The sequence below is a fragment of the Panthera leo genome, chromosome D1, assembly GCF_018350215.1.
Source record: "Panthera leo isolate Ple1 chromosome D1, P.leo_Ple1_pat1.1, whole genome shotgun sequence".
In the NCBI taxonomy this organism is placed as follows: Eukaryota; Metazoa; Chordata; class Mammalia; order Carnivora; family Felidae; genus Panthera; species Panthera leo.
Genome location: NC_056688.1, coordinates 86,509,158 through 86,530,983, shown reverse-complemented (window position 1 = coordinate 86,530,983; position 21,826 = coordinate 86,509,158). Strand labels below are relative to the sequence as shown.

Here is a 21,826-nt window from a genome sequence, read left to right as displayed (position 1 = left end):
CACTATATACTAGTTAGGTGGGCTTTCAACATAGACATGCGCCAGAGGACAGCTCATGCCCAAGGAAATAATATTATATTCAATAACACTTCTTTTCACTTGCGAACATATGTACATTTACATGGTGTACAAGTTTCACTTAAGACAATACTGATATTTGTTTCCCACATAGGTAGTCACGAAGACAGAAAGGTGAAATGGTTTCCAGGGGTGGGCAGTATCAAAACCAAAGACTTGAAACGGACTTGTCTCCAGGGAGGGGGAAAAATCTAGTTTCAAATATTCCTGCAACTCTTGTGCTGACCAAGTGTTTATTAATAGAAATTGAATCCCCAGTGGGTTTTTCTTTGGTGAACTGGTGAGCTGGAGAGAAATAACAATACCAAGAGATTGACTGTAAAATAATTATTCACCAGGGCCTGCTGGGCAGAAATTTCTCAACAGGCAGCCTCTATGGCGCCTTGGGGGGAAGAACGCAGGAAAAGGGCAGTGTGGAAGTCTGGCTGCAGCCTCTTTTCCTGAGCCGTGGTTATCAGGTAGAGAGGTGAACCCACAGGGGCCTCTCTGTTGGTGCGGGACAGGGCTATTGCAGCAAAAGCTGGACATCATGAATTCTGATCACAGATGGCAGTTATATCTGCATTTTTCTTGGTTGGTGTTTTCTTTTCTCATTCATCCATCCATTCATTCATTTTTTCCGTCTGTCTTCTGGGGGAAACTCTTTACTTCCACCAAGGTGCTACTTTGCCAGCTGGCAACCATCTGGCAGAGGAAACGCTGGTCTTAAGCAGGTTCGTCAGCTCCATTCTACTGGTGACGTGAATTTTTCTACCTTGTTCTGCTGAATATATAGTAAACACTCTTAAAGATGAAAACGTACTTGAATTACACACACATTTGAAGAGCGGAGGAGTCCCAGCCCAGATACTAGCTGAGGGCTTTCTTTCCTCCTTTCTTTTTGTGTGGAGGTCGAGAACTCAGTAATACTGGAGTCCAGGCCAAAACAAACTCCATATGATCTACTACCGATTTCCTTTTAAGTTGCTCTTTTTGCTAGGACTGACTTCCTTTTATTTTACTCCAACTTGCATTAATCCCAGTTACAGAAGGTTTTTTCCTCTCTCCCTTGCTTCTAACTTCAAACATTTCTTACATAGGAAACAAGGGGCTTTAAAAAAAAGTCTACGTAAAAAAATATAAAGGATACCATGACTTTTGGAATATATTTTGGCAGCCTGCAATTGCAGAGTTCACTTCCGAACAGGGTTAGATGGTGAGCTGAAATGCCTACGTGACCACTGTGGTTGCTTTGAGCCAAACCACCTGCTTATCTGATCTCCTCTGGGAATGAGGTGGTCAACACCTACAGTGCTTATTTAATAATTAGATGCTTTATTTGTCAGAGGCCATATATTCCTTGACCAGTGCTGCCTCTTTCTGTGGGTTTTCACGATGAAAGCTGGGTGTTGACCGATTGCCCAAAGAGATCAGAGCTGGAGCATGCTTGGGTCCAGTATTTTTAGCTCGGGTTCACATTCTATCTCCTCCCCAGCAGAGGAGTTATTGTCATTGCTGTCATTGACTTCCAGTAAAAAGGTGGTGCCAGCCAAAGCTGACGGACGGAACCACTGAGGAACTTCAGCCAGCAGAAGGCAGGATGTGGTTAAAATTGTGCTCTGATCCTATCACTGGACTCAGGAAACCTATTAGTAGGTTGGGGGGTTTCTAAAAGTCCTTCTCCCCTATTGGCCCATCCCATCTTCTCTCCCTTCAAGAGGATTTGCAAGCTGAGCTATCAGGACCACTAAAACAAGAAGTGGGGCTCCTCCTGCAATCTTGGCATAGGATTCTTAGCTGAAAAGGACATGTTGGGCATCTTGCATGTTTTAACTTTTCTGGAGACAGAGAAAGTCACAATGCTTCCTGGAACATGTTCTCTTTCACCTCCAGACTTGTCTGTATTATTATTGTATAATGATTACTATTATTTAAATGGTAGACGATGAGCTTAGAGGCCAAATAATGCCAGGATGCCTTCAAAGGGATGTGGCAGGTGAGGTGGGAGCATCAGGCATGTCTCTGAGCCTCAGTCTTTCTCTGATAAATGGGGATCATCACTGTACCTGCCTCACAAAGTTGTGGGGCATATTGGGGAAAGTGTGAAAAGTACTGTGAAAAATTTGATAGATTAGGAAAAAATTAAAATTTATGATCTGTATAGTCTTCAAAGAGCCATTTTTAGGGCTTTACAACATCCCTGTAAAGTTAGAATGATTGAGATTAATATTTCCATTTGGCAGATGCGGAAACTGAGGTGCAGTGAGCTGAACTGATTGGCTCAAGGTCTTAAAACTTACAGAACAGCACTGTCCAATAAAACCAATGCAAACCATATTTATAATTTGGAATTTTTTAGTAGCTGCATTAAAAAATAAAACAGTGAAATTAATTTTTAATACATTGTATTTAATTCAAAATAGTCAAAATCTTATTTCAGCGTGTGGCACTAGCCACATTTCAAGTGCTCAATATAGCCTTGTCTGACTAGTAACTATCTTATTAGGGCAGTATGGAATATTTATTAAGCACACACTAGGACAATACATACATGGAAGACATAGACCGAATATTTGAGAAAATTCGCTTTCTGGGGGCTGAGAAAATGGTCTTAAAAATATTTTCTCTTTGGGGTACCTCCTGATAGAGACCCTTAGGAATCTACTGGACTACTCTTTAAGTCTGTGAGAAAATTCCTAAATCATAAAGTTAGATATTTGGGACTCATTAACCCATGTGCATAAACTTCTGTCCCTTGTCTTGCTTCCCAGCTCTCTTGAAAATTATGGTCTTAGTCTTATGCAAGGATGAAATAATTTCAGAAAGACCCCACATCCCAATAGGGCCTAGGAAAATTGTCAGCCAGAGCTGAGTGATTTTAGTTGGTGAACAATTTTTTAAAAATCAGTGACAAAAATACAGAGCTGCCTGGGGAATACAATGCCTGTTGGCTGAGATTAATGGCGAGATTAATAAATGGATTGCTTGATGAAAAGGCGCAAGAGAACAAAAACCAGTAGAGATTGTGGAGGAGGCTGCTTATTAATGAGCTGTCAGCCCAAAGAAAGTTCACGAAACTCTTCTGTGTTAAATGCAGCAGGGCTGGCACTTCTAATAAAAATTGGGGTCCTTCAGGAATTAATTACACCAGCCTTACAGCAAGAATTTGTGGAATTGCGAAACGGTAGTGGCACAGACCAGCACGGGCCGCTACTGCAAATGGAGAAGCTGCAGGAGAAACTAATCATGTTTTTTCATTGATATGTAGGATATTGTAGTAGCATAATAGCCAGTCAGACACGAGGATGAATGATGGGGTCCAGATAGACACTGACTAATGAAAGGACACATAGTTCGAGTTTGAAGTCACTTCACGTTTCATATGTAAAATTCCCTCCTGGAATCTGATTTTCCCCTTATCCTGTGTGCCCACCACGAAGGAGTTCCAAATCATTTTCAGAGTGATTATGTGAACGGCAGAGGGACTGGGCCATGATTTATCAAGCTATGCCTAGAGGGAGCACGGTGTCCATTTATTCCAAGTTGCTGCAATCTCCCTTACCCCCTCCACAAGTTCCCAGTCTGGCTAGCCTGACAATACCTTCTCTTAATTAAAATTTGGTGTTGCCCCTGCCCAATGAAGCAACCCAAAGGCATGCCATGCAAGACAGAGATTGTCTAGGTTTGGGGTCTGATACCGCAGGGTAGATATTGAAAGCTTCTCTCTCTTTGCCGTGAAGGTAGAATGAAGGTATTCCTCTATAATGTGTTTAGACCAAGGGTTCGCAGATAACCCATTCATCTCTAGGTCTCAAATTTCGTAATTGACCATGTCGGTTCAGGACTAAATGTATTCTTATCACAGCTTGGTAATTAAGGAGATTTCTGCTCATTGATTTATGTGCCGGTTTTCTAGGAGTGAGATAACTATAAGAGGAGAGGAGAGAACAATTTTTGGTTGGTTTACATGAGAGTGTACTTTCTCCTGTGGAGTCTTAATGTAAACGATCAGAGATTGTTTTCCTTCTTAGAACTTTCTAGAACAAGGGCTGGGGCCTTTTTTTTTTTTTTTTAACTCCATTCAACTAGTACTAGGGTGATAAAATTTCTAGAGAGTGATTCCTTCAGTTGTGCATAGACTTTATCATCCTCTTCCTTTTGCTTGTCACATCCTTCAGTATTAGACCATCCACCACACATCACTCTTTGACTTTTTAGACCCTCATAATCCACATGATACTTATCCTTTTGATTAAAACAACTTAATGGCCTTTTCACGAATAATTAATCTGCCATCTTTTTACTTTCAGCTCCAGGCTTTTAACTTTAATGTTGAGTTATCCAGCCTGTGTTGCCTTTCAAGAGTTCTACTCCCTTTAGCCTCTTCCCCTGAAAGGTTTAATACCTCTTTAGAAACTTGTGTTTGCTGTACTCAGGTTTTTAAAAGGCTTCCAGATTACTCTCAACAGCCTTTCTGCTGTGTGTGAAGTGAATAACTGTGCAGGAATCAGTGGGGTGAGGTGAAAATCGTTTCAGACTCCCATATTCTGTCATTTTGGAAAACATGAAGGCTTTCGTTGCAAAATAAAGGTAAACCTCCATTGATTTTTGAAGAAATAGCTGTATATCTTTTTGTAATTATGTGTTTTTAACTCTGGATGTTTTTCTAACAGTGACAATTTATACCAAATGACCTCCCAGCTTGAATGCATGACCTGGAATCAGATGAACTTAGGAACCACCTTAAAGGGGTAAGGTTTTCTCTGTTCCATGGCCCTTAAAAAGTACACCTGCTTGAACCGTTTTAAAGGCACTTATAACTCATGAAGAAAGTGCAGCTTTAGAATAGTCATGGCTCTCTGTAGGATTAAAATACTTTCCTCCCTCCCCCGGTTGGTGGCTTGTGGACAGTATTAAATTTTCAGGAACATAAAGAGGGGATTTTTGTATGTGTCTGGAACAAGGGATTGAGAATATTGAGAAAAACGCAATGTGGCCTTTACTTATTGAATGTTTTAGAATTCTTCACAATTGTGTCAATTCAACCTCATTTAATGTTTGTTTTGTTAGTGATATCACAGATGTTAACTATTACGTTATCTTATTGAGACATCCTTTCAGTTTATAATGCCCAGGATCCAAATTCGTATTTGAGCGATGAAGATTTGGACACTATAGAGTAAGATGTGCTCACACCTGGTTGTACCAAAAGGTTTTCTTCCTGTTTGATATACAGTCACAATAGGGAGAACACAGCATAGGCATGGGAAATGCTTTGCACCTGAATATTTAAAAAGGCAAACAGGTGGGACTTGCTTCCAACAGCACAAGGATTCACTTTTCATTTTCTAACAAGTCTAAGTTGACGGCATTAGGATAGGACTCTATTGAAGATATGATATGACATTAGGATATGACACTAGTGACTAGTGACATCCCTGTGATGCAGTAGGTACTCTTCTAGGTCACCTCACTTAATCTTCCTGACAACATTGTAGGGCTTAGGTATTGTCGCCCTGTTTTCCAAATAAGTGAATCAAGCTCAGAGATGTACATCATTTCCCATGTTCACATCATGTTAAGTGGTACAGCTGGGATTCCAAGTCTGGATCTAATTCCAAAGCAGAGGCTCTTTCCAGCCTCAGTGTGCTGCCTTCCACCCCACCAGCAACCCAAGTGGCACTGGGGATTAAGCTCAACACTCTGGACTAGACAACTAGTTTCACATCTCTGTGTATTAGTGACTTTTCATTGGATTCTGGGATCTGGGGGGGCTTGCTAGAGGCACGCATGCTCCATTCCCCATTCCCCACCTCTTCTTCTCTTCTAGAGTTGCTGCTGGGAGCTCCAGCTCAGTGAAATGGACAGAAGGGCAGAGCAAGTGAGTGGATGATGCGATGATGGCAAAGCCAATGATGTAGGCCTTGTTGACTGGCGCCTGGGGTGATGCAGGAGTTAGGATTGACAGTGGGTTAATCAGGGTAGCGTTGGTGTAATGGGATGGGAAGAATCTCTCTCCCTCTCTCTCTCTCTCTTTCCCTGCCTCCCTCTCTTCCTCCCTTTCTCCCTCTTATTTATCATTGACATATTGAGGGCAAAAATGGAGGTGGTGACAATTCTCATCAACATACTCCTAGAAAGCAATTTTTACAATGATGCAGCAGGAACTCTGTTCATTTCCTCTGGAATGTTTTACTAAATACTAAATTTGGGGTATTATACATACTCCTGTTAGATCAGTCAGATCTTTCAGGCATACATAACTTTCTTTTTCTTTATTTGCTTTTAAATCTCTCAGGGAGAACTTAATTTTTACCCCAAGTCTGCCAGAATTCTTGCAAAAACTTTTTTTCATTCTCAACATCTGTGACTTCCCAGCACTATAGCCTGCACCCTGGGACATTCCCGTAGCTCTTTCTTTTCATTTTATTTTCTCTTCTGGAACCCTGGCACCGGTCTCCCTCTTCTTATCCTTCTTTCTTTTGTTTACTCAGTCCTAGCTTTTGAGTCACCCTTCAATGATCAGCAGAGTTGTTTTTGAGTCTTCCAGGAGTTACTGTTAGATCCTTCTCCCCATGTCTTCCCCCAATTTTTCTATTTTATCCAAATCTCACCTTTCTCTGTCTAGACCCAAAAGTAAAAAAGCCCATTGACTTGAAACTTTCATCTCCACACTTCCATCCAAGGGGCTGCTGACAATTTCAGCATTTTGTCCTTTAGCTTGTCTGATGTCCCTTGGCTTCTTGCTGTCACCCTTTCTTTCTGGACCCTTTCCTTTTCTTCTCTCTCCCATTCTCAGAATTCAGAAACTGTCCCCAAATTAAATGCCAAGAATAGTCAGAACATGATTGTGAAGTGAGCAGTATGTTTCAGTTTTTAAAATTTCTTTGTGCTGGAGTACAGGGTTTGTTTGTTTGCTTGATTACAAAAATGACAGATAAGGAATCTTGGCATGTGTTTAACTCTGGGTCTTTCCATAGTAGAGATAATTTTGATACCTTTTAAGGTCTTTAAACACATGATATTTGTCACTTGCTGGGACATCAGAAGCTATATTGTAAGGATGAAGCACAAAATGAAGTTTGTTTTGTTCAACCCCATTTAAGAAAAAAAAGCAAAACTAGAAGAGTTTTTATTTGTCTGGTGCTTGCATTTTGGAAAAGGAGTTCTGAAACCAAAATATATTTCTTGAATACTATTTTTATTCAGAAAGCTGAATGAAAAGGATAAGATATCTCCTATAGGTAGTCCTACAGAGGAGCAACTCTTTGAAGAGCAAAAAAAGTTTCAATTGTCTAACTTACTAACATCTTCTTTCACACTGGATTTATCCCTTTAGAACATATTGTAAGTCAACCAATGACTGTTTCCATTTGTGATTTGTGCCTTATGTGGATGTTAACATTATTGGGCCCTGTGTAAGGGTCTTTTGATCTCATGACAATCCTAAGATTCTATGGTACGTCCATCTTTCAGATGAGGTGGGTGGAGAGACTAAGCCAGGTAATCCAAGTTCACACAGCAAGTAAGTGGCAGAGCCATGTTGGAATCCACTTCTCTCTGAGTCCAGGGTCTGAGCCCTTGATCAGAGTGTCTTAAACTTTTTAGATAGTGACACTTAAAAAACCTTTTACACCAAGATCCAGTATACACACATGCACACACACATACACATACATTTTCATAAAACAGTGCTTACCCTTACTCCAAGCTGTGCATGCTGATGTTCTCTACTGTATTCCGTTTCATTTTTAAAAATGCTTCTTGTGATGTGTAGATTGATTTTACAACCTACTGATGTGTCATAACCCACAGTTTGCCTCTCTTATGGCTCTTAAAAATGGCTACTCCTTAGTTCTACCCTCCAAGCCCATGAATTGCCAAGAACTGAATTCAGTTGAATCTGTTATTCCAGTAGAAAATTGGGCTTTTGTCCGGGGGAGACACAATCTGGGTTGGTGTCATTCTTCTTTCTGATGCCATATTCACTTACTTTTGTCACGGTACGAAAACACTGTTAATATGGAAAACACATTTGAATAAAGATATTCCATGAAGAAAGAGAAATAACTATTTTTTATTTAAATTCACAGCTAGTGTCTTGCCGCTGTTTGAAATCAATGGTAAGAAGAATCATGGTGACACAATAGATATATAACAGAAAAATTGGAGGTTTGACTCCTGTTTTGGAGAAAAAAAGATAATTTCCATATCATTCATAAAAATGAAGTATTATCAAATTTTTTATTAAAAAGATGTGGACTTCAGAATAACCCCCGTTAAATATTTATTCATGTCTTTTTTTCCTTGAAAATTTTACTTAAAAAAAAAAAGAACAGGGTTTTTTCCTGTGTCCTAACCAGTTCCTTGGAGACATCTTTCATTAGATGTCAGGGAGCAGTGTTATTACAATGGTTGGGGATGGGATTTTAGGGAGAGTATGGGCAAGATGAGATGAAAACATGATATAATGGGGAGGAGGGGATACTCTTGACCCTGATTTACTCCTCTCTCTTCCTCTCTTTATTCATTTTCTTATATCTGTGTGCCCATTGAGATCAGAACTACTTTTATGACTTCAAATGGGAGAGTATTGTATTTCAATTTAAGTCAGAGAAGGTACTTTATGAACCCACTTTCTTAACTCCGACCCTTTTCGTCACTCACAAATGAAATTAGATTTTTTTAAAGCGGGTCACTGGGAGAGAAAATTGCCAGGAAAAGCATTAGTCTACCTTTATGAATAATTCTGTTTATGAGGCCTTTGTGTTGCCTACTTTTTATTTCTTTAAAAACCTTTCCTGTGTGTTCCTAATGGATGCTGAATTCCTAAAGCTGCTCACAAGCCCCTGCTACTCCGTTAGTCTGTTTTGTCTCTTCTGAAGAAAATATCCTACAAAATGGAGTAACACATCAACCTTGACTGTGGTCCAAGTTATTAAAACAAGGAAGAAGTCACTCTCCAGGGAGCTGGGCAGGGGGAGTGGGAAATCGAATACAATAGAAATGTTGAAGGAGTGCTGAGAAAAATGAATGTCCCTTTGCTGGTCCAAGAAGTTCACAGACTGTTGGGAACACACAGTATCTGACCTGTGGATGGTTGAAAGGAAAAATGAAAGACTCACGATGAGTGATGGATGTATGGTGAAAACAAAGCTGTGCATTTTGGTAGGGCCAAGGCTGTCGAATCTGGAGAAAATCCCCGCTAGACATGGTCTCATCCCTGAGAACCTGTGCCAAAAGAGATAACTGTCTTCTCTGGCTGGGAGTTCCAATACACAGCCCAGCACCTTCCCATTCCAGCTCATAAACATAAGGTACTCGTCCAAGAGATTTACTTCTTGAAAATAGATAGCCTGCTTTTAAGTGGCTCCTGGAGCTTAGGATGTAGAGGGAAGGTAGAGAGAAGCAGTTCTGTGAATATCAGCATTCCTGAGTGAAATCCTCCAGCTACACCCCCAGCAAAACTTTGTTAATTTCTTCTTTTAAATGGTTACCTTTATGCCAGGGAAAGTGGTTCTTTGCTTTGATTTGGACTCCACTAGGATCTCCTAGTGGTACTGCCGGCACAAACATGGGACTCCTGGGTCAGCAGAATGGGGATGGAGACTGATTTTGAGTTGTGTCTCCTGTTCCTTGCATCTGGAGTGGACTTGCTTCTTTGCCCTCACTTCTCACTTCCGTGCTACTTCTTTCTTCCCCATCGCCTCCTTTGCTATTCGCCTTTCCCACCCTTTTCTCTTTGGCCATATAGTCAATTAATGTATTAATTTTTTAAATTATTGAAGTAATGTTACAAATTATGGAACACTTAGAAAATACAACCATACAGGGAAGGAAGTTAACCCCACCCCCAATATTTCAGATGAAACTACTGTTAATGTTATGTTGCATACACTTTTAGACCTTTTCTATGCAGACATATACGTTTGTATCCTTTTCTTTTTTTATAACAAATGATTGGGCTTCAGCTTCTGTAGGCCATTGCAAAGTTCTGTGTTTCAATCATCAAGAGAGCGTTTTTGAAAATATTCTCAACTTGTTAAAAAAAAGACTTCATTTAAAAAACTATTTGGGGCTGGGGAGCCTGGGTGGTTCAGTTGGTTAAGCATCCGACTTTGGCTCAGGTAGTGATCTCACCGTTCATGAGTTCAAGCCCCACATTGGGCTCTCTGCTGTCAGCACAGAACCGGCTTCAGATCCTCTGGCCCCCTCTCTCTCTGCCCCTCTCCCACTGGCACTCTATCTCTCAAAAATAAAATAAACATAAAAAAATATTTTGAGCTTTATAGGCATCCTCTCCACACTATGTTTCTAACTATTTTATTTCTAAGCAAGGAGTTATTTTCATCTTGTAAAGGTGAGAGAAAATGACAGTTTTGTTTAGCTCAGGAGAAGAAAGAGGTCAAGCAGGAATGATAGAAAAGGAAAGTGGTGGTGAAGGGGTCCGAGATGGATATGAAGAGTATGATAGACTCAGCGCAAGAAGATGAAGTCGGATTTCAGCCTGTTGATAAGGGTGTGTGTGTGTGTGTGTGTGTGCGCGTGTGCGTGCACGCAAGCGCACATGAGCACATGCATGTGTGTGGGGCGGTGGGTGTTGGAGGAGGAGAAGTATACTATCATTTACCCAAGAAAAAAATCATAACCTCCAACTAGGAAAACATCGACATAGAAACTATGCTAGTAAAAGGTCATCCATATAAATGCTTCTGTGAAGTGAGGGGCTGTTGCATATTATCAGTAGGGGGTTTTTTTTCTTATTAAAAGTGAAAATTTTAATTTATCCTGGCTTTATTTCTTCTTAAAAATTTTTAAATGTTTATTGAAAAATTTTTTAATGTTTATTTTTGAAAGCGAGACAGCACAAGCAGGGAGGGGCAGAGCGAGAGGGAGATACAGAATCCGAAGCAGGCCTTTGACTCAGAGTTGTCAGTACAGATCCTGACACGGGGCCCAAACTCACAAACCCAACCCCGAGATCATGATCTGAGCCAAAGTTGGGTGCTTAACTGACTGCGCCACCCAAGCGCCCCAATGTTTATTTATTTTTGAGAGAGAGAGAGAGAGAGACAGACAGCACAAGCAGAGAGGGGGCAGAGAAAGACGGAGACACAGAATTCAAACCAGGCTCCAGGCTCTGAGCTGTCAGCGCAGAGCCCAACACAGGGCTCAAATTCATAAGCCATGAGATTATGACCTGAGCTGAAGTCGGATGCTTAACCGACTAAGCCACCCAGGCATCCCATTCTAGCTTTATTTCTAACTCTTCATTTTAAAAGCAAAGCCACAGATACAATGTTCTTAAGGCTAAGATGGTACTTTATCAAAATGAAAACAGCTTTTCCCCCCTTGATTGTAAAAGTAACACAGGCTTACTTATGTATTTAAAAATTCAGGCCAGTACCAAAACATTATAGAGGAGAAAAGATATCTCTTCTCTCACCACCCAATGATAACTAATTTTTCAACATATTAGGGTGTGTTTGTATCTGCAAAGAGAAACTCCTGGAAACATTTACTGAACTAGTAACTGTAGTTGTATCTTGAAAGATTAGAGGGAGAGAGAGAAAGCCTGATACAGATGTGTGTAGGAGATTCTAGGAGGAGATAAACTGGAGGCATTTGTACGAAGACACTTCGTGGAGTTTTGCTGCAAAAAGGAGCAAAGAAATGATGTTATATATAGCTCAATGAGGATAGAATGTCAGGACAAAGTGGTTTCTTATTGTTTTGCTTTATTTCACTTATTTATATTTAGAGAGAAGTACCTGCATGCTTGTTTACCAATGAGAATGATCAAGAAGAGGGAAAAAGTTATTGGTGGGAGAGCATAGAATTGCTGGAACGGTGTCCTTGAGAGAGAAGAGGCTCCATGGGAAAGTGGTGACTGGTTAGCTAAAAGCTGGGATAGTTCATCTAGTAACCTTGATTTGCAAGGGTTCTTTGTTGATAAGAATATTAACCCTTTATATGTCATATGCACTGCAGGTATTTTCTCTGGTTAGTATTTTAATTCTTTTAATGGTTTTATCTTTTCCTTGCAGAATTTTTTTGTTTTATGGTAAACATTATCAATTTTACTGCTTCAGGTTTTTGGCTTTTATATCATGCCTAAAAAGATTTTTCCCATCAGGGCGCCTGGGTGGCTCAGTCTGTTAAGTGTCTGACTCTTGATTTCAGCTCAGATCTTGATCTCATGGTTCATGGGATCAAGCCCAGCATTGGGCTCTGTGCTGACAGCATGGGGCTTGCTTGGGTTTCTGTCTCTCTCTGCCCCACCCAACTCACATGCCTGCACGCTCTCTCTCTTTCTCTCAAAATAAATAAACTTAAAAAAATTCTTTAAAAGATTTTTCCCATCTCAAGATTTTAAAAATTTAGTTATTTATTAGTATCTTTTTGGTTTATTTTTTAATTTACCTTTTTACATTTACATTTTGTTAATGTTTGTTTATTTTTGAGAGAGACAGATTGCGAGCAGGGGAGGGGCAGAGAGAGGGAGAGACATAGAATCTGAAGCAGGCTCCAGGCTCTGAGCTGTCATCACAGAGCCCGATGCGGGGCTTGACCTCAAGAACTGCGAGATCATGACCTGAGCCGAAGTCGAATGCTCAACTGACCAAGCCACCCAGGTGCCCCTTACCTTTCTACATTTAAACATTTAGTTCATCTTGCATTTATTTGGCAACTTGATTCCACCTTGATTTGTTTCTAGAAGACTAGCCAGTATTCCCAAACTATTTTGAATAATCCAGTCTTTCCTCATTAACTTCAAATATTACTTTTATCAATCCTTGGATCCTATCAAATTCCTTGGGTCCATTTCTAGACTCTACTCTCTTCTTTTGATCATTCTGGTTCTTTTTGTCAAGCTATCATACTGTTATAGTCTACTTAAATATCTGATAGAAGAGTTTACTAGCATTGTAGATCTTTTTTCAAACTAATTCTGGCTATTATTTCTTGTTTATTCTTCAAGATGAATTTTAGATTTACCTTGTTAATTTCAAAGTCTTTGTCAATATTGGTTCATTAATTGTGACAAATGCACTTATATTAATGTGAGATGTGAATCAGAGAGGAACCTGGGTATGAGATATATGGCAACTATCTGTATTATCTTAGAAAATTTTTTGTAAATATAAAATTCTAAAATAACAAGTTTGTTTTTAAGTCTTAATTAGAATTTTGAATGGATAGTTTAAAAATTAACTTTGGGGGCACCCAAATTTTGGTGACTCAATCAGTTGATCATCTGACTCTTGATCTCAGCTTGGGTCTTGATCTCAGGGTCATGAGTTCAAGCCCTGTGTTGGGCTTTGTGCTGGGCGTGGAGCCTACTTAACAAAAGTAATTTTGGAGATGATTGACTTTTGAAAAAGATCTAATCCTTTCTTCAAGAGCATGGATGGTATTCCTCAACATTTTTTCAAGTCTTGTTCTGTGTCAGATGTCTCTATTTTGAATTTCCTTCTTTTTAAGACTTTTAGCAGTAATGCCTCTGGCTCCGAAATCTCTTTGAGAATGAATGTGATTACACTCATGAACATAGTACAAGGATTTTCTTTTGTTTCTTCACCTTGAAATCCTTTGTTGTGTTACTAACGTTTGTTTGGAGAGTGGGGCCTGTGAAAAAGATGATTATTCACACAGCCTTCACACCTACAAGCCTCCATTTCAACTGGAGAAGCAGAAGACATCTAATCCTTAAAAAAAAAATTTTTTTTTTAGCGTTTTACTTATTTTTGAGAGAGAGAGAGACAAAACACAAGTGGGGGAGGGGCAGAGAGAAAGGGAAGCAGAGAGAATCTGAAGCAGGCTTCAGACTCTGAGCTGTCAGCACAGAGCCCGACGTGCGGCTCAGACTCATAAACCGTGAGATCATGACCTGAGCCAAAGTTGGATGTTTCACCAACTGAGCCACCCAGGCACCCCTAATTTTTTCTTTAATGTTTATTTATTTACTTTTGAAAGAGAGAGAGAGAGAGAGACAGGGAGAGAGGGGGGGGGGGGAAGAGTGCATGTGGTGTGTGCACGTCAGGGAAGGACAGAGGGAGAGGGTCAGTGCAGAGCCTGACGTGAGCTGTAACTCGTGAACCTTGAGATCATGAGCTGGACACTTAACTGAGCCACCCAAGCACCCCAGGGGACATCTAGTCTTAAGAGCCCTGTGCTTAATCCTAGGGTTTTAGGGAGGATAATTTTTTTTAAGTAATTGAGCACAGTTGAGTAAATTTTTCAGATTCAAGGGCATGTAAGCTAGCTGGGTAGGAGCCTTTAGGAATCCAGGCTGAAAAGATCCTGTTCCATCTTTTCCTGTTGGGTTTGTCTCTTGTGTGGATCTGGGACACCCTAGCGGCAATTTCTGGCCGTAGAGCCAAAGCATTGAGAATGGTAAACCCAGTGAGTTAGATGAAATTGGGATTCTGATGAAGGATCACCTCGATGCCAGACACATGTAAGGAGAGATCAGTTATTTATTATATGGTCTGAATAAGGTGGTCTGTGAAAATGTAGTTCCTGTGTTTGTGTGTGTTGAAGTAGGAATGTAAGTCCCACCTAAAAATACCCTTCCGAGTGGTAGGGCCCAGTAAAACTGTGGCGTTTTTGGACTGTGTTCTCTCCAAAAAGTTGTGAGAAACTCGATTTAAATATGTAAAATATCTCTTAGCTCTGCTCTGAGTGTTAAATAAGAGGGAAAAGGTCAGTTGAAGGAGGTTTGTGTACCATTTCAAGTGGTGAGGAAAGCTTGTTGGTTCATAAGGGCTGATTTATACAAGTGTTGTTGTCAGGCTGTTAACCACTCAGCTTGTGTCCCCTGTTAAATAGCAGCTGATGACAGGATTGCATGGGAAGTGAAGACCTAGGAGCCAGAACTATAAAGAAACTTTCAAAAGAGGAATGCAACTTAGGTTTTAGTAATGATAACATGTTTGGAACAAGTAGGCATCTTCCAAAAGGTAACACTTTGAAGGGACCATTACTCATTTATAGATACCATGTTCTGAGAAATTTGCTGAAAAAATAAATCCAATTACTTTTAGATAACTGCTAGATTATGTATGAATCAAGACTTTTTCTTTTTTTTTAATGTTTATTTATTTTTGAGAGAGAGTGAGACAGTGTGAGAGGGGGAGGGTCAGAGAGAGGGAGACACAGAATCAGAAGCAGGCTCCAGGCTCTGAGCTGTCAGCACAGAGCCCGACGCGGGGCTTGAACTCACGGACCACGAGATCATGACCTGAGCTGAAGTCGGATGCCCAACCGACTGAGTCACCCAGGTGCCCCAAACCAAGACTTTTTCTATAGCAGGTGGCAGAATCCCAGTTGTAACTGGCATCGATAAAGGAAAAATTTAAATCTGGCAGTTTACTATATTGTATTTTTATTTATCTATTTTTTAACGTTTATTTATTATTGAGAGACAGAGAGACACAGAGCATGAGCAGGGGAAGGGCAGAGAGAGGGGGAGACACAGAATCTGAAGCAGGCTCTAGGCTCTGAGCCGTCAGCACAGAGCCTGATGCAGGGCTTGAACCCACGAACTGTGAGATCATGACCTGAGCCGAAGTTGGTCGCCTAACCAACTGAGCCACCCAGTCACCCCTGTATTTTTATTTTTTTTTTAAGTTTATTTATCTATTTTGAAAGAGAGGAGAGAGAGCCGGGGAGGGGCAGAAAGACAGGGACAGAAAATCCCAAGCAGGCTCTGCATGGACATGGGGCTCAAACCCACGAACCAGGAGATCATGACCTGAGTCAAAGTCAGATACTTTACCGACTGAGCCACCCAGGCACCCCTTACTGTATTGTATTTTAAAACTCCCGTGTCCGGATTCAGGATCTCAGATGGTGTCATTAGGACATGGTTTCCTTGTCTCTTATCTCTATTGTTTTCTGTGCTGGCTGCCTTCTCAGACAGGCTCTCTCCATTGTGGCAAAAATAGCTCTGGTTTTTGGCAATTACAGCCTCAAAAGGAGAAAGCTCTCTGTTGGTTCTTTTCCGGCAAAAGACCCAGGGAAGTTTCTGAATGGCCTGGGTTGGGTCATGTGGCTAGAGAATGCACTGGTCTGATTGGCCAGGTCCTGAGCATGTCCTCACCCCTGGAGCCAGAGGGGAGGATTAGAAGAGAAGGATGGTTTCCTAAAAAGGGAAAGGGCCCTGTTTCCAGAGGAAGGTGGGATGGATGTGGAGTGGGCAGAACAAGAGATACTCAACAGAGAATTAAAACAAAGTTAATAAAAGTGGGGTGAGTCCTCCTCCCTTCCAGATAACATGTGGAGCGGGATACCATAGGGATGTTTGAGACCTGGATAGAAAATAAAATGAAGGATGGTGCAGAGGAGAAGCTTTCTTTCTAATGCTCATGGGAAAAGTGTTCATTAAAAGGTGTAATAGTTAGAATTACTATAGTATACTTTCCAACTAAAAGTGAGACCACATAGGGGCATCTATGGGGCTTAGTTGGTTAAGCATCCGACTTCAGCTCAGCTCATGATCTCACAGTTTGTGAGTTCGGGCCCCACATCATGCTCTCTGCTGTCAGCACACCCCCCCCCCTGCCCCTCCCCTGTTCATGTTCACACTCTCTCTCAAAAACAAAACAAAACAAAAAACCCATTAAAATAGTGACACAAACTATATTATGTTTTCATTAAAAGTCAAAAATGCATCTTATTCTTTTTTGTATCTGATACATACAACTTTTATTTTATTTTTTTTTAATTTTTTTTTTAACGTTTATTTATTTTTTTTGAGACAGAGAGAGACAGAGTGTGAACAGGGGAGGGGCAGAGAGAGAGGGAAACACAGAATCTGAAACAGGCTCCAGGCTCTGGGCTGTCAGCACAGAGCCTGACGCGGGGCTCGAACTCACAGACCGTGAGATCATGACCTGAGCCGAAGTCGGACGCTTAACCGACTGAGCCACCCAGGCGCCCCATATTTTATTTTTTTTAATATGACATTTATTGTCAAATTGGTTTCGATACAACACCCAATGCTCATCCCAACAGGTGCCCTCCTCAGTGCCCATCACCCACTTTCCCCTCCCTTCTACCCCCCATCAACCCTCAGTTTGTTCTCAGTTTTTAAGAGTCTCTTATGGTTTGCCTCCCTCCCTTTCTAACCTTTTTTTCCCCTCCCCCTCCCCCATGGTCTTCTGTCAAGTTTCTCAGGATCCACATAAGAGTGAAACCATATGATATCTGTCTTTCTCTGTATGACTTATTTCACTTAGCATAACACTTTCTAGTTCCATCCACGTTGCTACAAAAGGCCATATTTCATTCTTTCTCATTGCCAAGTAGTATTCCATTGTGTATATAAACCACAACTTCTTTATCCATTCATCAGTTGATGGACATTTAGGTTCTTTCCATCATTTGGCTATTGTTGCATCTTATTCTTGAGATCTGAAATGAAACACCTGAAGGGAGGAGGAAGACAAATTTTTCAAGAAAAAAAAATAGCTGATTGTTTTCTGTAGACTATACTTCAGAGGAAATTATATACCCATGATTCACCAGATTGTGGACATTCCCTTTTTTTTTTTTTAACTCAATCAACTTTAACTTAGTTGTTTTATTTTTAGGTTCTACTTTCTGTGCTGGATTCATAAAAGAATCTGCATTGCTTGCTCTTTCCCATTATGTTTGCAGGAACAGAATAATCCTTTGACCAATTGATTTGTTAGATTCCCACTATAAAAGGTGAAATTACTTGAAGAAAGAGATTGGCTAGATGGCATTGCTGATGATGTTTGCGCAGAATTTTATTTAAATATTGCCCTTAGCACATCACATCCAGACAGAGAATAAAAAAGCACTCACGTTGAGCTAGAGGTGGTTGTGCTTCATTGCCACCACCTCTGACTATGTGCAGAAAGAGAATTCAATATGTATTCATCTTCTCAAGTCACATCTTGTAAGTGGATGTGAAAGCGAATTTTGAAATTACTCTGGCTACAGGGAAATTAGGTTTTCAATCAGTGAAGCTTTTAAACGGAAGCATTCTGGTGTGACCACTTAGGCTTCCTAGGTGAAGTTCCTGTTCTTTCAGCTCTGAGTCCTCTAGTTCAAGTCCCAACTATCTCTGTGCATGGTGTGTCCTTGTGAATGCTGAGCATTTGTGCAGAGGCTTATTGTTTCTTTGGCTTGGTTTTATTTCTTTGGTTGTCCTCCCTTAAGTTTCTTTTATGCTGTAACTGTCCTTCTCACCCCCACCTCTTTTTTTTTTTTTTTTTTTCCTCCTCATGGTATTGATATGTTGGAGATAGCAGGTCAGTTGGCTGGTAAAATATCTCACAACCTGGATTCAACAGATTGCTTTCTTTTACAGTTTTTTAACTTTAGACCTCCATCCCCTGTATTTCCTATATAAATAGGTAGTTAGATCTAGAGGCCTGATTAGATTTGGGTTCTTTTCTTTCTTCTTTTTCTTAGCAAGAGTAATTTAAACTGGTGTGTTTAGCCTTATCTCTTGTGTCTAACCTTTAAAGAGGCACACTTTTTGAACATGGTTCCAGTGCTCTTTTCCCTCAAAAGTGGCACATGGGACAGGGGTGATGGTTCTCAAGGCTTGCAGCAAAGTTTATTTTCAACACCAAAAAGAATCACGCATTTAAGCATCTTGTATATAAGCCTGAGTATCAAGGATGGACAGAGACAAGAGATTGATGGGTAAATTCAATTTTCTGGATATGCAGGAGTTTGAAGTTTTCCCAGGTGCTTTCCTTCAACCTGATTAACTTTGCAGAGGTGAGAAGACAGAGGTGAAGATAGGGGGATGCCTACCTGGCCAAGGACTAGAGGTGGAAGAGAGAAGTCACAGGTGGAGGTTTCCCCTTTTTGAATATTTATATCAAATGTTAATTACCTTCAAAAGTCTCTTTTCTTTCTTTCCTCCCCCCCCCCTTTTTTTTTAAACCTCTTCTGTTGATAAGGGATTTCAGGGCAGCTCTGGTTTTCTTCATCTGTAAAACCTCAATTCCTTTTTATTAATCTTCTTGTGCCTGTGGAATATCAAAATTAATCATTTCTAAAGAAGCTACTCTTCTAACATTACGGTTTTTTCTGGGCCAAACCTCAATGTACAGGTTTTTAGCATGAAGAGGGTTCATAATTTGTGTTCTATGAGGGACATTTTTCTCTTTTTGTAAACTTTCTAAGGACACATGTTTACATACTTTAAAGCTGTCTAGGAAAAGCAGAATTTTTCAGGATGCATTTTGATGCATTTTAAAGCTGTTTAGGAAAATGTACAGTCCACACCTCCTCCAAGAATGAAGTCACGAGGTATATGCTCTACTGATAACTGTTCCTGCTTAGTGTACTTTCCCAGTTATGTGGAAAGAATTTTCTTTGTAATAATTGTGCTCAGTTTTGGTTGCTCTGTCACATATAAGCAGGCCATTTCTATCGTAGTTAGCTTTGTGCTTTCTTTATACCATAATAAAAATAGTGCCTCAGAGCAGAAGCTGGAGTGTACTGAAGACTAAGTATCTTAAACTTGTTCCTCCTCACTGCTCCCCTTCTCTTATCTTACCCACTCCCACAACATTTTTAAGCCTTCAGCATGCCTGATTTCATTCATACCACTGGAGAAAAGAGCTGGGAATTAGTCCAGTGTCATGATGATAGACGTGAACCCAGGATGGGGTTATACCACCAGAATTGTCTAGCTAGTTTTGAAGGAAGAAGAGCTGGGCTGTCCTGCATTCAGGCCCCATCTCTGCCACTTGCCATCTGTCTGACTTTGGGCAGATAACTCAATGTCTTCTTAAATCTCAATATTTTTGCTGCAAAATGCAGATCTTACTAGTAAGTAATAGCAAACATTTACCGAGGGCATACCATGTGCCAAGCACTGTGCTTTATTTACCTAGTCTCATTTGATGCCTTAATGGTCTGATGGGGAGGTGATGTTTTTCTTCAGGACTAGTCATCTAGATTCATCTGGAGATAAAGGATCCAGATTAACTGAGCTCTTTCAAATGTATCTATCTGTAAGAAACTGAGTAAGTCTGATTCCCTTGGTATGGTAGGTTGAATAATGAACCCCCAAAGATATCTAAGTCCTGATTCCTGGAACCTGTGAATGATACCTTTCGTAGCACAAGTGACTGTGCAGGTGGGATAAAGTTAAGGACCTTGAGATGGGAGAGATTATACTGAATTATCTGGGTTGGCTCCAAATGGAATTAAGTGTCCTTGTAAGAAGAAGACAGAAGGGAGATTTGGCTACAGAGGAGTTGTTAGAGACGTGACAAAGGAAGCAAGAGGTCAGAGTGATGTGAGGAAGACACCAAGGAATGCAGGTAGTTTCTAGAAACCAGGAAAGAGATTTTTCCCCTCAGCCTCTAGAAGAAAATAGCCCTGCCCACACCTTGCCTTTAGGACACCGAGGCTGATTTTAGACTTCTGATCTGCAGAATTGTAAGGGAGTAAATTTGTGTTTCAAGACCCCAGATTTGTGATAATTTGTTACAGCAGCTGTAGGAAACTGATACACTAGAATTTACAGTCTTCTGTCTATAGCTCCAGTGCTTAAAGCTACTTGCAAGTGGGCCAGTGAAGTTTAGAGGTAAACCACTGATACCTGTAGATGACGAGTGCTTCTGGACTTTGCCATCGTGGCACTGGTCAAGCTTGCTGTATAGGTGTAGCATCTTTTCACACTTTCAAGGGTTTGGAAGGTTTTAATGCTCAGTTTTTCAAGAATCAGGTGCATCCCCACCCCTACTTTGTTGCCATATGGAAGGAGAGAACAAAATCAAGACAGAATTTTCCATTTTGCAGCTTAAACTTCCTGCACAACCTTTAAAGCTGAGGTGGCAAACCTCAGGTGGCCCTGAGGCCAGAGATCTTTTGTCTGACCTGACAGTGATTCTGTAAAATCTCAGTTATTTGCCAGAATTTAATACTGAAACTATCTCACATAAAGATCTTGGTTTCTGACTTTCTGGAGAATGGAAAGATCTGACAACACTGGGTTCGTATGATTGCCAGTCCTCGGCTGGTAGAGCAGAGTTCTTACTTTCTTCCTCACTGTCTGGGTTGGAGGGGAGGTCTAGCCACTGCATATATTTCTACCCTATGAGAGATATGGGTCTCTAGATTGCTTGATCTGCTGGGATTCACTCTCCACTCTGGAGTTGCTCCATGAATGATAACATTCTTGTCTCCAAGTCCCAATAAATTTTTACCCCATACTATCCAGGGCTTTGTGAATGCTTTATTTGGAAGGTGCATCTTTGGCTCCAGAAATCTCTTCACTAGGCAGATAGCTCCTTGCTCTTCTTGGAAGGCTTTATGGCTCCAGACCTCTAAGAACCCTACCCTCACTCCTATTTAGTTCATTTATGGCTTAGTCACTGGAACTTTTTAAGGCTAATTCTCTCAGGGAAAAGCTTGGCGTTACCTGACCATCTAAGCTACCGGCTGGGTCTTAATGGTGGTGACTGTTCCATTTCTGCCTCAGATTAACTCCCACTGTTGACATTTGCCCATCCAAATGACTAGATTCTCTGTGATGGCTTCCCTCAGGTTGCTGCATGGACAGACCTTTTACAATCTTATCATTTCCTGAATACCAGAGAGCAAGTATAGTATATATATTGTAAATATAATAGTTCCCCACAACAATAAGGAAGATCCTTTTTTTTAAATTAAAAAATAATTTAATGTTTATTTATTTTTGAGAGAGAGAGAGAAACACAGAGTGTTAGCTGGGAAGGGGCAGAGAGAGGGAGACAAAGAATCCAAA

The 21,826-nt window shown here is 40.6% G+C and overlaps 1 protein-coding gene across 6 annotated transcripts in view; it reads left to right on the top strand.

Annotated features, from left to right (window-relative positions):
• The window catches only part of WT1 (WT1 transcription factor), a 49,737-nt gene that overhangs the window by 12,462 nt on the left and 15,449 nt on the right, over nucleotides 1–21,826 (top strand). For 4 of the 6 annotated variants that reach the window (XM_042904295.1, XM_042904294.1, XM_042904298.1 and 1 more), the window contains 2 exons: nucleotides 4,731–4,808; nucleotides 5,888–5,938. In XM_042904295.1, the coding sequence (XP_042760229.1) occupies nucleotides 4,731–4,808; nucleotides 5,888–5,938 (129 nt within the window). The remainder of the gene's footprint in view (nucleotides 1–4,730; nucleotides 4,809–5,887; nucleotides 5,939–21,826) is intronic. The other 2 variants (XM_042904293.1, XM_042904297.1) reach the window with 1 other exon arrangement.